This window comes from Gracilinanus agilis, chromosome 5, assembly GCF_016433145.1.
Source record: "Gracilinanus agilis isolate LMUSP501 chromosome 5, AgileGrace, whole genome shotgun sequence".
NCBI lineage: Eukaryota > Metazoa > Chordata > Mammalia > Didelphimorphia > Didelphidae > Gracilinanus > Gracilinanus agilis.
The window spans coordinates 224,933,807-224,945,875 of NC_058134.1; the positions used below are offsets into that span (position 1 = coordinate 224,933,807).

Below are 12,069 nucleotides of genomic sequence, written 5' to 3' on the forward strand. Positions count from 1 at the left end.
ATCTGATAAGGTATTAAATAAACTACCTTCAAAATATATTAGTATAATGAAGGATTTTATCCCTCAACATATTTTGCCCCAAAAATTTCAGACAAAACTTAAAATCCAAATACATTCACAATCACAAAAGAAATGTATGCTTGATGAAATTTTCCAAGAGATTTCCAGTCTAACAGAGAATTGCAGATCTGCAAAAAGACTAATGAAACCATTTTCACTTCTCTTTAAAACTGCAATTTGGTGATTTTATCCTATTGAAGGCTTGCTTTGACCCAAAAATGTATGCAAACATTGAATTCCACATAGATATTTTCTGTCTTTCAGCGGATATGCAATTACCTCATTTAAAATGTCCATAATCTCCTTGTCATAGCAATTCAGAAGGATTTCATAAGACTCCAAATGTCTTGCACACACCATGGCAGGCACACAGTCCCGTAAAGCACTGAACATATACTAAGAAGAAAGAGGAGTTACTACACAAAGAAAAAATGAAATTCCCATAAGTCTCTCACATCACAGGAAAAGAAATACGTACACTCAATACAAAGAATGGCCTTTTCTCCTAATTTTACTTCCTAAAGATTCCTTCAGCAACACAACTCTTTTCTATATTGAGAAAACTTATATCCCACAGATTCTTTTTCCCTATTTTAATTTCAAACGAGTTGACTTCCAAAATGAAACAGAGCATATCTAGAAACTGGCTTTCATGAGTAAATGATTTCTAAATGACTATTTTACCCAAAAGTGAAATTAAATTAACTGAAATAAGAATGATTAAGGGTAAAAGAAAGGAAAGAGGGAATTATTCAAACTATTTTCATTAGTAAAAATATTAAGACTTAGTCCATGATTACTTCATTGAACCTGGTACTAAACACTAATGGGAATCCACTTTTAAGATGGCTCAGTAATAGCAATAATTTGTTACTTTTTTTAGTGAGTGGCATGTTACCCTAAATCAGTCACTGTTCTCTTGACCATTTCTTTGGTTCTTTACTTACATGTAATCTAGCTGCATCAACAGCATTTTCATACACATCATCTAAATAAATAGGAAAGACAGCTCGATGCCAGTATAGGAAACAGCAATCACATTGTGTTCGGACTCTACAAGGCAAAGCAAGAATGATTGGTTGAAGAAATTGAAATTATTCAAGACAACAATGAAAGGAATGAGGTTCTAAGACACTAGATCATTGGGCCAGGAAAAAACTCAATACCACATTCCTGCAATACCTTATGAAAAGTTCTTTAGCAAATCAGCTTTTGTTTTATGAGATATTTTGAAAGGCAGTGGCCTTTCAAAGAACAAAGACTAATAAGAAACGTCTTTTTAAGATTTAATTAAACTTCTCACTAGTAACTTATTAGAGATGCTTTATTCTCAGCTACGTTGCTCACTCTCAAGTTAGAATGCTAAGCCTTTTGAAAAATGAGCCAAGAGGTCACTGTCACCTATTTCTAATACCTGTCAAAATGCCTTTTTTATCTAATACAGCAAAAAATGACTAAGCCTCCTTCAATAAAAGAACACAAAGGTTAGTTGTCTCTTGTGATGGGAGTTAAAGGGCATCAATTACCAAAGGAATGAGCTACTTCCCAACTTCAGCTTCCTCAGTTACAAACACAAAGTATTTATAATTGTTACCTGAACACAGAGATGAATACCAAAAGTAAATCTGTCATGAATCTAATTCATCAGGGGTCAAGGAAGTTCTTAAAAAAAAAAAATACATAAAGCCCATAGAATAGGGCATTTTATAAGAAAGCATTTCCAAGAACACTTGGATTCACACTGCTAACCACATCCAAGGTGATATTTTTTTTTTATTAGTTGCAGAAAGTCTCATCTTTAAATATGGGAGGAAAGCTAAAAAAATCCATGGTCCCCAGACACTGCCACAAGGAAAGAGAGAATGGTTAACAAGGCACAAGTTCTCAATTTCTGCCAAGTTCTGAGTTCGGAAGGTTAGGAAAAGGTCTTTTATTCACTAGATACATCTGGTTCATTTTCCACTCCCAGTATATCTGCTGCTCACCTTTCTCTAAGTTCACTAATTAGATCCAGTTTTTTCATCACTACTTGGAGAGGGAGGAGTTCTTCATCCTTAAATGTTTTCTATTGGGGAAAAGAGAAAGAAGGAGCCAAACAATGGCTCATCGTCATCATCATCATCACCTTCTAGGTTGGTTCTGAATACAGAGCTATATTGTCATCAGAAAACAGGCTGAGGAGAGAACCTACCATCTGGGTGCCCACACTCAGGGCCAAGGAAAGGATGAGGCGCCTCTGACGGGTGCTCGGCCCATTGAGAGTGTTCTCGGCCAACACAAGGGCAGAGAGGACATCAAGGCGCTGCTCACTATACTTCTTGTCTGAAATGACTCTTTTCTTGATGAGGAAAAATGGAAAAAAAGGAAAGAGAAGTCTGACTTCTGATGCAACAACCAAAGGACAAAGATCACATGCTAGATGACCATTTTCAAATCCCAAAGCAAGTAAGGTTCTGAATCAGTCTTCTGAGTTTGACTTTCCTTTCTTCTTCCTAACAAATATTCCCTAACTTGAAAAATAATTTACTGATTTTAAAATTACATTTGCAAATGGGTAGAGCCCACTGGACCGGAAAAGTGCCCCTTAACCCCCCAGGGACTCACCCTAAACCTCTTCCTCCTCCTCACAAAGCTCACCAAATTCCCCACAGAACCCATGCCATCTCATTACTGAACTCTCCTGTGCACATGGTTTCCCTACATGAGAACATAAGCACTGTTGAAACAGAATGATCTCTCTCGATCTCTCTATCTCTCTCTCAGCACAGTGCTAGGCACATAGCAGGTTCTTAATAAATACTCTTCCATTTCATCCCACTGTTGTCTTGTGCTCTTTCCTTGTTTCAAATCTCCTACCAGCCTAAGCCCTCCCTTTTGACAAAGCAAAACAAGGATAGTCTGACATTCCTTCAACATTGCTGAGTGGTGCTGGGCTAACAATACTTCAGTCAAGTTCTGCCAGGAACAGACAACCCATCAAACATGCTTCTACCCAAACATTCCTCCAAAAGTCAAAAGTGCCTTTTAATGTAATCATACTTTAAACTATTAATGCATTATTAATTATTAATAGAAGTAATTATATGATTTTAGTATAAATATTATACATACAAATCACATTTTAATAATATATAATGTACTTATATAAAGTAATATATTATACATTCATATTACTATTATCTATAAACACTATTATATCATATTTATATAAATATACATGCATACAATATTATCTACCAATTATCTATAAACACACTATTATATCATTATATCATATATCACTTTCAGAAAACAGTTGAGCCTAAAATTGTAAATCAGCCCTAAATTAAAGTAGTATTACCTTTAAGTCTGTGTTGGGAAGGCCAATTATGAGTTGGCTCAAACACATAAGACAAAAGCTATAAGATAAGGACCTACCTGAAAGCCATGAAAGCCAACATGATTTGATGAAGATGACATATAAACATACCTTGGCCACAGAAATAGAATTAAGAGCTTGATGCTGAAGGTGCTGGGTTATATGTGAAACAGAATCAGCCATCACCATACTTCTTCTGTAAAAGGTATGCTCTATTGCCTTTTAAGAAAGAGAAAAAAATTTGTGTGTGTGTGTGTGTGTGTGTGTATGTATATATATACACATTTATTCTCTGTGCCTGCTTTTGATTAAAATGCCTCTCCAATGATTGCATTATTGGACTTTAAGAATAATTTTTCAATAAGAAAGAGGAAAGGATGTACTTGTACAAAAATACAGCAATAATTTTTGCAGTGGCAAAGAACTGGAAATTGAGGGCATATCCATCAACTGAAGAATGGTTGAACAAACTATTGTATATGTTGGTGATGGAATACTATTGTAATATAAGAAGCGATAAGCAGGATGATTTCAGAAAAAGATAAAAAGATCTGCATGAATTCAGGCAGAGCAAAATAAGCATAACCGAGAGAACATCATGCACAGTAATTTCAATATTATATGATGATCAACTGTGAAAATGTGGCCACTCTCAACAATGGAGACAGTTCTGAAAGACTTAAGATGGGGAATGCTATCTACTTCCAGAGACTGTTGGAGTAGGATGGATGCAAATCAAAGCATACTCTTTCACATCAGTGTTATTTAGAGTTTTATTTTAGAGTTTTAGTTTTGTCTTGAGTATACTCTTACAACAATGACCAATATGGAAGTGTGTTTTGCATAATAATACATGTATAGCCCAGATAAAATTGCTCACCATCACCAGGAGGGGAGAGGAAAGGGAGGAAAGGAGACAGTTTGGATTGTATAATTTTGGAAAAAATATACTGAAAATTATCATTACATGTAATTGAGAAAATAAAATATCTTTGAATTTTTTTAAAACAGTAATTTTTCTTCACTGGCTCACTAAGTTATTTCAATATTTTCAACTTTGATATATCAAAAGATATTTATTTTGAAATGCTTATATGCTGAAATAAATCTCTTTTTTGGTTTCCTTTTAGTCATATACACACAGACTATTGCTTTGCCAGCAAATGTTTATACAAAATCCATTTCTGAATAAGTTTAAAGGAAGGAAACTAATTCACCCACAATTAAGGTCTAGGAGAAAAAAAGGAATAATTATGTGGTTTAATAAAAAACTTCACAAGTTATATAATATTGTGAATATAAGTTCATCTTCCTAAGTGATACTTGGATTTCCTCTAAAGAAAACATCTGAAAAAGAACCAACATTATTCTGCCTTTATTTGTAAATCATTAAAGCAGAGTTGGCTTGTTATATGTTTTCAGAAGGCCAGGCAACATTAAGAAAGGGCAACTTCTATTTAAAAAAAAAAAAAAAAGCTTCCAAAACTGTAATGACATAACTTGAGAAAAACATGTGAGAGTCTTTTCATTTTCATTCACTAGAAACCAGTCTATTGGTGAGTAAAGTTCAATGAGAAAGGCCTCAAGGGAAGACAAAATGCAAGAATTGTCCAAGACACATCTTCAAACCACATGTTCTTCCTGTTTGCTGAAGCAAAGCTCCAAATACCCCAGGCAAAAGAGGCCTGACATCCCAGTTGCCTTTCCATATACCTGTTGGAAAAGACAAAGGAGATTCTCTTCCAATGACATAACAACTACCCTGAGGTCTCCTGCTCAGACCCACAATCATAACCATGGCATCACCATATCATGGCAGTGGGCCTGAATTAAAGGCCAATAAAACCACTACCCGTGAGCACCTTGCAAAGGCAAACTCAAAACATTTTGGCAGATGGCAGATGGCAGATGGGTCAGTGGATAGAAAGCCAGGCCTAGAGACAGGAGATCATGGGTTCAAATCTGGCATCAGACACTTCCCAGCTGTGTGACCCTGGGCAAGTCACTTAACCTCCATTGCTTAGCCCAGTGGTTCCCAAACTTTTTTGGCCTACTGCCCCCTTTCCAGAAAAAATATTATTTAGCGCCCCTGGAAATTAATTTTTTTTTAATTTTAATAGCAATTAATAGGAAAGATAAATGCACCTGTGGCCATCACCGCCCCTGGATTGCTGCAGCACCCACCAGGGGACAGTAGTGCCCACTTTGGGAATCACTGGCCTAGCCCTTAACTCTTCTGCCTTGGAACCAATACACAGTATTAAGTCTAAGGCAGAAGGTAAGGATTGTTTTTTTAATGATAAAAGGATTTTTAGAAAACCAAAAACATCTTAAATTTCCAAGAATAAATAAACATTCCTAAACAAACAGGTGACTTAAAACAGTTCAGTTTTCTTTCTCTGAACTTCTCTTCCTACCACAAGTACTTTAAGGAGGTACATTACATACATAGATGGGCAGTCATTTAAAATCAAGTTTCAGGTCATTAGTATCAACATGAAGGCTTGGGGTTGGTTTATGTGTTGGCTCCCATATCACCTTGCCAAGGACTATTTGTTTCCAGGCCTTTCTCCAACAAGCAACAAAGAACCTCAAGGAAGCATTAAAAGCTTTGGAGATCCCCCTAGCTATCTGTCACTTCTGACAGAATGCAGTTACATCATCCTGAAACTTACCTTGAGCAGCTCAATAAGTCTGCATAATGCTTTGACTGAAGTTTTGGTCATAGGCTTCTGCATGGACATGTACAGATTCATTGTAGTCTTAATAATGGTGCTAATGCTGTATGCATATAAGAAACCCTGCAACCAAGAGAAGACTATTTGAAGACCAACAATGTGGAGAATGATTAGCTTTACTCACACATGAGCTGTTTTCCAAAAGTTTAATTCTAAGTAGGTTGTTTCAAACATTGTGGGATGGTGGGAAGCATTAAATTAGGACTCAAGAGAACCTGAGTTCAAATACTGGCTTCTCTACATATGACCTATGTAACCTCAGACAAAGTCACATTTTCTCTTTCCATAATTTCTGTCTTCCAGGTTCTTTCCAGATTTCAATCTGTGAAACTTTGAGCCTACCTACTCAGAAAGCATTTCCCATAGAAATAAAACCTAAACAGATCCTCAAAGTCCCACACTTGGCACTACCAGGGACTGGTCTTCCACTCTTTCCTCAACTCGGACACCAGAAGCAAATATGCTTCCAGATGTTTTGTTTTTTTCACTTAGACAACTGTGGGAAATAAAAGTCCTCACATCAAGATCATGGTAGGTTCTGGGTACACAAAGCTCTGAAATAGGATGTGTGTATATATATATATATGTATATATATATATATATATCTCAGGGGAAAACTAGTCATTTTGGTAAGGGAGCCAGAAGAAAGAAGAACAATTCTGGGATAAGAAATAGACACTATGGGAGGGAATGCCAGAAAGAGAGAGAGCCTTGGGCCTGAAGAGATTGCTGACTAGGCAGGAGCTAAGGGGAAAGAAAGGAGAGTCTACACCTACTTATTCTTTCCTTTCTTGGGCCAGGTTCCACTGATAACCAGACTGCATTGCTTGGCCAGTTTTATCAAATAAAATGTTACTATTCTTTTCCAAAGGATATCCAAGCTCATGTGCATCCAATTTTCAAAAGTTTTGGATAAATAACACAAAGTATTTCATAGAGAACAAAATATATGATACCTGTATAAAAACACTGCATCTGTTGGTGAGGTCCTCAGCAAACTTATCCATTCGCTGTTCTTTAGATGAAATGGCTTCCATTTTCATCATCCATGAGCTAACAAAGACGTAGTAAGACTGTACATCTCTAACAAAGAAAAACATTGTGTGTTCAAATGTGATCTTTCCTCAAACTTTTACAGGAGACAATCAACTTTATAGATTAAGCATTAGTATTCCAATATTAAGATTTTCTAATAACAAAAGATCGCTAAGTAGTAAAAGAATAAGCATAACAAAATTAGTTATCCTATATGAAGTTAGCAATAAACTATATCTGCTTTTTAATGGATAAAAGGAAGTTTACCTAAAGTAGTTGCATTTTTATAGGGTACTAAATCAAAGGAGCCAACATTAAAGCTATCGAAGAATAAACCAATAGACCTAAAAGGTCTATTAGTCTAATTAAAAGGAGAGAGGAGAGACCACTAGGTGGCATAGCGGATAGCACTAGGCCTGCAGTCAGGAAGATCAAGTTAAAAATCTAGCTTCAGACACTTACTAGCTATATGGTCCTGGGCAAGTCACTTAACCTGTTTATCTCTAAAATAGGAATAACAACAGCACAATACCTTCCAGAGTTATTGTTTTTGTTTTTGTTTTTGTTTTTGTTTTTTTTGTTTTTAAACCCTTAACTTCTGTGTATTGTCTCATAGGTGGAAGATTGGTAAGGGTGGGCAATGGGGGTCAAGTGACTTGCCCAGGGTCACACAGCTGGGAAGTGGCTGAGGCCAGATTTGAACCTAGGACCTCCCGTCTCTAGGCCTGGCTCTCAATCCACTGAGCTACCCAGCTGCCCCCTTCCAGAGTTATTGTGAAGCTCAAAGGAGATAATATCTGTAAAGTGCTCAGTACAGTGCCTGGCACATAACAGGCACTTTGTAAATGCTATTATTTTTATTAAAACAAATTTCTCAATCAAAATATTATTTAATTCAACTAACATCAAAACATCCACATAATTTGCTGATCTTTATAATCTAATTTAAACATACAATCATGCAGTCATAAAGTTTTATTGGGTTTTATTTTGGAGTTTCCATCTATTTTTATTTTTTTAATGTATAACAACATAATATGTAGTTAATAATAATGTACATGATTTGTTAATATGTATGTAATATAATAACAATATGCTTATACAAGAGAAAAAAAAATAAAATTCTCCTCTTTATCCTGAAAGATCCTACTGTTAATACCCCTTTCTGATGATGAGTAAATTAAAATTTGTTGCCTTCTTCCTTTTTCCACATTATTTAGAAAGTCAATATTAGATCTAGAAATAGACAGCATCTTCCCTATTGAAGCCCATCTCTTTAGGCAGTTTTAGGCACCTACTTGGTGAGTGACTGGGCCTTTTGTTGTAGAAAAGTGTCCCTGTGTGTCTTAATAGCATGAAGGCTTTTTTTGTCCAAGAGTTTGGCAGCAGCTGGCATTTTCTGAATCAAAAAGTTATCAGCAAACCAAATGATATTAGCAGTTAAAGTGATGGCTGGAACCTGAAATGTTGAGAATGAGAGGGACAATCAACAGGCATAGAAGGCAGGAAAGCATATGGGATCAAAACCAGCACAAGGGGCAATGAGATAGTTTCCCATAAAAATCCACCCCCAAGCAAGAACCATTGCATTACTAAAAATGAATATTTCTCCACACCACATCCCTGGCAGCTACATACTAGGGGTCAAATATCATAACTGTCATCCAAGTAAGAATACTCTCTGGCAAATAAACTCCCATCTAAATACCAAGAAAGATGATAAAGTCCTGGCTCTTTATAAAACACACAAACTAGAAGCAGTTTCCTGGGTACTGACCAGCTTGAATTCCCTTTTGCACTACTATAAGAAAGAACTAGTGAGATATAAGTTCTCATGGCCAGAGAGATCCTGATCCTGCAGTCTGAAGTAAGCTCTAGAATCTTATGCACCAAATCTCAGAGAAGAAAAGGAAGCAGATGTTTTTTGACCTAGTTGTGCCCATTTCACCTGGAAACATTAAAAAGCACAAAATTCTTACCTTCTTACAAATGTCCAGTAAAGATTTATAAAATTTTTTATCTACAGTCCGGAAAATCTGGAAGTGCAGCACAGAGAGTCCACAAACTCCCACATATTTGTCTCTCTGGTCAATTTCTGAGGGTTCACCTTGAAAAAAAAGTGACCAAAATAAGAGCAAGGAGGGAAGGGAAGTCATCTTTATTTTTATTTGTTATTTTTTTTAAACCCTTACCTTCCATGTTAGAATTAATATTGTGTATCAGTTCCACAGCAGAAGAGTGCTAAGGGCTAAGCAATGAGGATTAAGTGACTTGCCCAGGTCTGAAGCTAGATTTGAACCCAGGACCTCCCATCTCCAGGCCTGGCTCTCTATCCACTTAGCCCCCTAGCTGTCCTAATGAAAAGTCATCTTTAAATAAACTCCCCAGGGAGGACACAGGAGATCTGTGATTTCATTAGGGAGGGTAATTCTGAGTGTGGAAACCCCTTCCACCAATGCAGATCTCAACCTGACTTAAGACATAGTATAGTTCTTTCTTTTTTTCCAGACTTGGTCTCCCAATCTCACCCAAGCTGGAAGTGTAGCTGCCCAACATCACTGCTAATTGGTACAGAAACCATGACCAGCTCCATTTTCAACCTTGACTAGACCAGCCCTTCTTAGGGAGACTGGTCCTCCCCACCCCACCCTTGCTCCCAGGGTTCACCATACTGGTGTAGGTTTTGGTGCATTTTGTAAGCTTTCATTCTCCTGCAGCTCAGAACTCCTGAGCTTCTCCAGTCACAGAGACTACAGGGATGCCACACCACTCCCAGCCACTAAAGAAGCTCGAAGGAGTTGCTTGAAACAGACAGAATTGATGTAGAACTGAAGTGACTTGCCAAGGGTCATATGACTAGGAAGTGTTGGAAGCAATATTTAAACCCCAGACTTCTTGCCATCAAGCCCAGCCCTATTCTGCCTTTGTAGAAAAGGCCAATCCAATAATAAATTCAATGGGTATTTTGCATTACCAAGTTTGGCTTCAACGTTTGCAAAAATTGTGCGTATACTATGTGCAAATTCTTCAGCAAAAGTGCTATTCTTTGATACAGATACTCCTCCATTAAGGGAATCAAACTGCTGCTCTATACAGGCCTAGAAAGGAAACATGTACAACAAAATAAGACCTATTGATTATAAGATCCCATTACAAAGACAACAGAATTTAGCAAATAATCAAATTCTAACTCATCATTTCAGGGTATCAAAATTTAAATGCAATATAATAGATTTTAAGATCAGCACCAGTTCAGGCAGATTCTGATCTGCGGGAAAGGCTTCAAGGATAAACTGGCTGAGGATCAGCCTAGCCAAACACTTAAGAGGATAAACACCAGAAAGTTGACCGCTGGGTGATGAATTTTTTTATGGCCATAATGACATTTGCTAAAGCAATAGAAAATATTTTCCACATCATTCTAGACTTTTAAAAAGTAAACTTTTATTTTATCTTTAAATTGTTTTCCCAGTTCAGTTATAGAGATTAAGAATGTCCAACAAACTGAGTGATCATGTCAAATCTGACTAATAATTAATGCTCATAAACTTTCTAAGCACCATGAGTTTAGCACTGAGTTACATGAAAAGCTATGGCTAAGCTGTTACAAGGTAAAAGCATACAAACTCTGCATAGTGTTACAAAGGCCTTGTTTTTCTTTCTTTTTCTCAGCATGTGGGTAAGAAAAAAAGGGAATAAGGACAGACTAGTGAAATACAAAGGTGGTCACTGAGGCAGCCAAAGAAAAAAGAACAGAAGACAGACCAGAACAAAGGTCAAGCAAAGGAGCTCTGAAAGCCATAGACTGACTTATTAGACATCTAAATGGTAAGTTCACTGTAAGATCTGCAGTTTCATGTACAATCCTCTTTTTTTTCTGCTTTACATGTATACAGAGACTCATTTTATTTCCAAAAAGGAAAGGAAGATAAGAAGTATTTCCATGGCGTCTATTATATGCCAAGAACTGTGCTAAGTTACTTTTTACAAATTATTATATCATATGATATCTGATGTATAAGTTCAGAATAATTTATTAAATGTATTAGTATAAAAAGAATACTATATGTTCCTTATAGAAAAATTAAACTAAACATTTTATTCTTAAAAAAGAAATAAAATATGACATGCTTTACTGTTGGACATCCTACTTCTCTCACTAAAATACAATCTTTTTGTCCTTCAGATCCAAGTTTAGTCATCTCAGTTGTGTCTGACTCTGTGACCCCATTTGGGGTTTTCTTGCCAGAGATACTAGACTGGTTTCTGCAGGAGTAGAACTCCCACAGGTCCAGGTAATCTCGGTGGTGGGATAGCGTCAGCATGTTAAGACAAATGAGGACAGTCATTCTGAACTTCAACCATGCAGGCTTCATGAAGACTGCTCTGGTCAGCCTTTGGGCTGTGTTTATTTTTATATACTTTAAGATCACACATAAGGTTGGCATGGAAATTCATTTTCAATATACATCTTTTCTTGGAGATAATGGATTAAGTCATACATTAACTTTGTTACTAACAACTTTTCATTCTCCAATTTCAATATTTTTCAAAGGTATGTTTTGACATGTTTCCTAGGCTATTGGGGTGGGGATAACAGTTCAGGGATGTACTGACCTTTACACGAAAAGCTACTTCTCCATTTATCATGCATTGTAACATTCCAAATCAGGGATTGGGGTGGGGGGAAGGCTTATTGTTTCTGGTTTCTCATTACATAAGCTTCTGTGTATGGGAATGGAAAATCCAGGTACAGTTTTGTTGGGGATTAACTCAATAATTGCTGGTTTGTTATAAGGTGATTTTAAGGGAATTTCTTTATTATTATTACATGTAAAGGTGGGATTTCCTAGGAGTCTATAGGGGGTCTGTAAAAG

At 36.5% G+C, this 12,069-nt stretch overlaps 1 protein-coding gene across 1 annotated transcript in view; it reads right to left on the reverse strand.

Moving 5' to 3' along the window:
* Window positions 1–12,069, reverse strand: part of WASHC4 (WASH complex subunit 4) — a 57,035-nt gene that overhangs the window by 20,568 nt on the left and 24,398 nt on the right. Inside the window, exons 11-20 of the mRNA XM_044678127.1 lie at window positions 10,167–10,290; window positions 9,172–9,299; window positions 8,491–8,651; window positions 7,114–7,240; window positions 6,094–6,219; window positions 3,530–3,637; window positions 2,252–2,398; window positions 2,046–2,125; window positions 1,008–1,113; window positions 340–456 (exon numbers count right to left, since the gene is read on the reverse strand). Coding sequence (XP_044534062.1) covers window positions 340–456; window positions 1,008–1,113; window positions 2,046–2,125; window positions 2,252–2,398; window positions 3,530–3,637; window positions 6,094–6,219; window positions 7,114–7,240; window positions 8,491–8,651; window positions 9,172–9,299; window positions 10,167–10,290 — 1,224 coding nt within the window. The remainder of the gene's footprint in view (window positions 1–339; window positions 457–1,007; window positions 1,114–2,045; window positions 2,126–2,251; window positions 2,399–3,529; window positions 3,638–6,093; window positions 6,220–7,113; window positions 7,241–8,490; window positions 8,652–9,171; window positions 9,300–10,166; window positions 10,291–12,069) is intronic.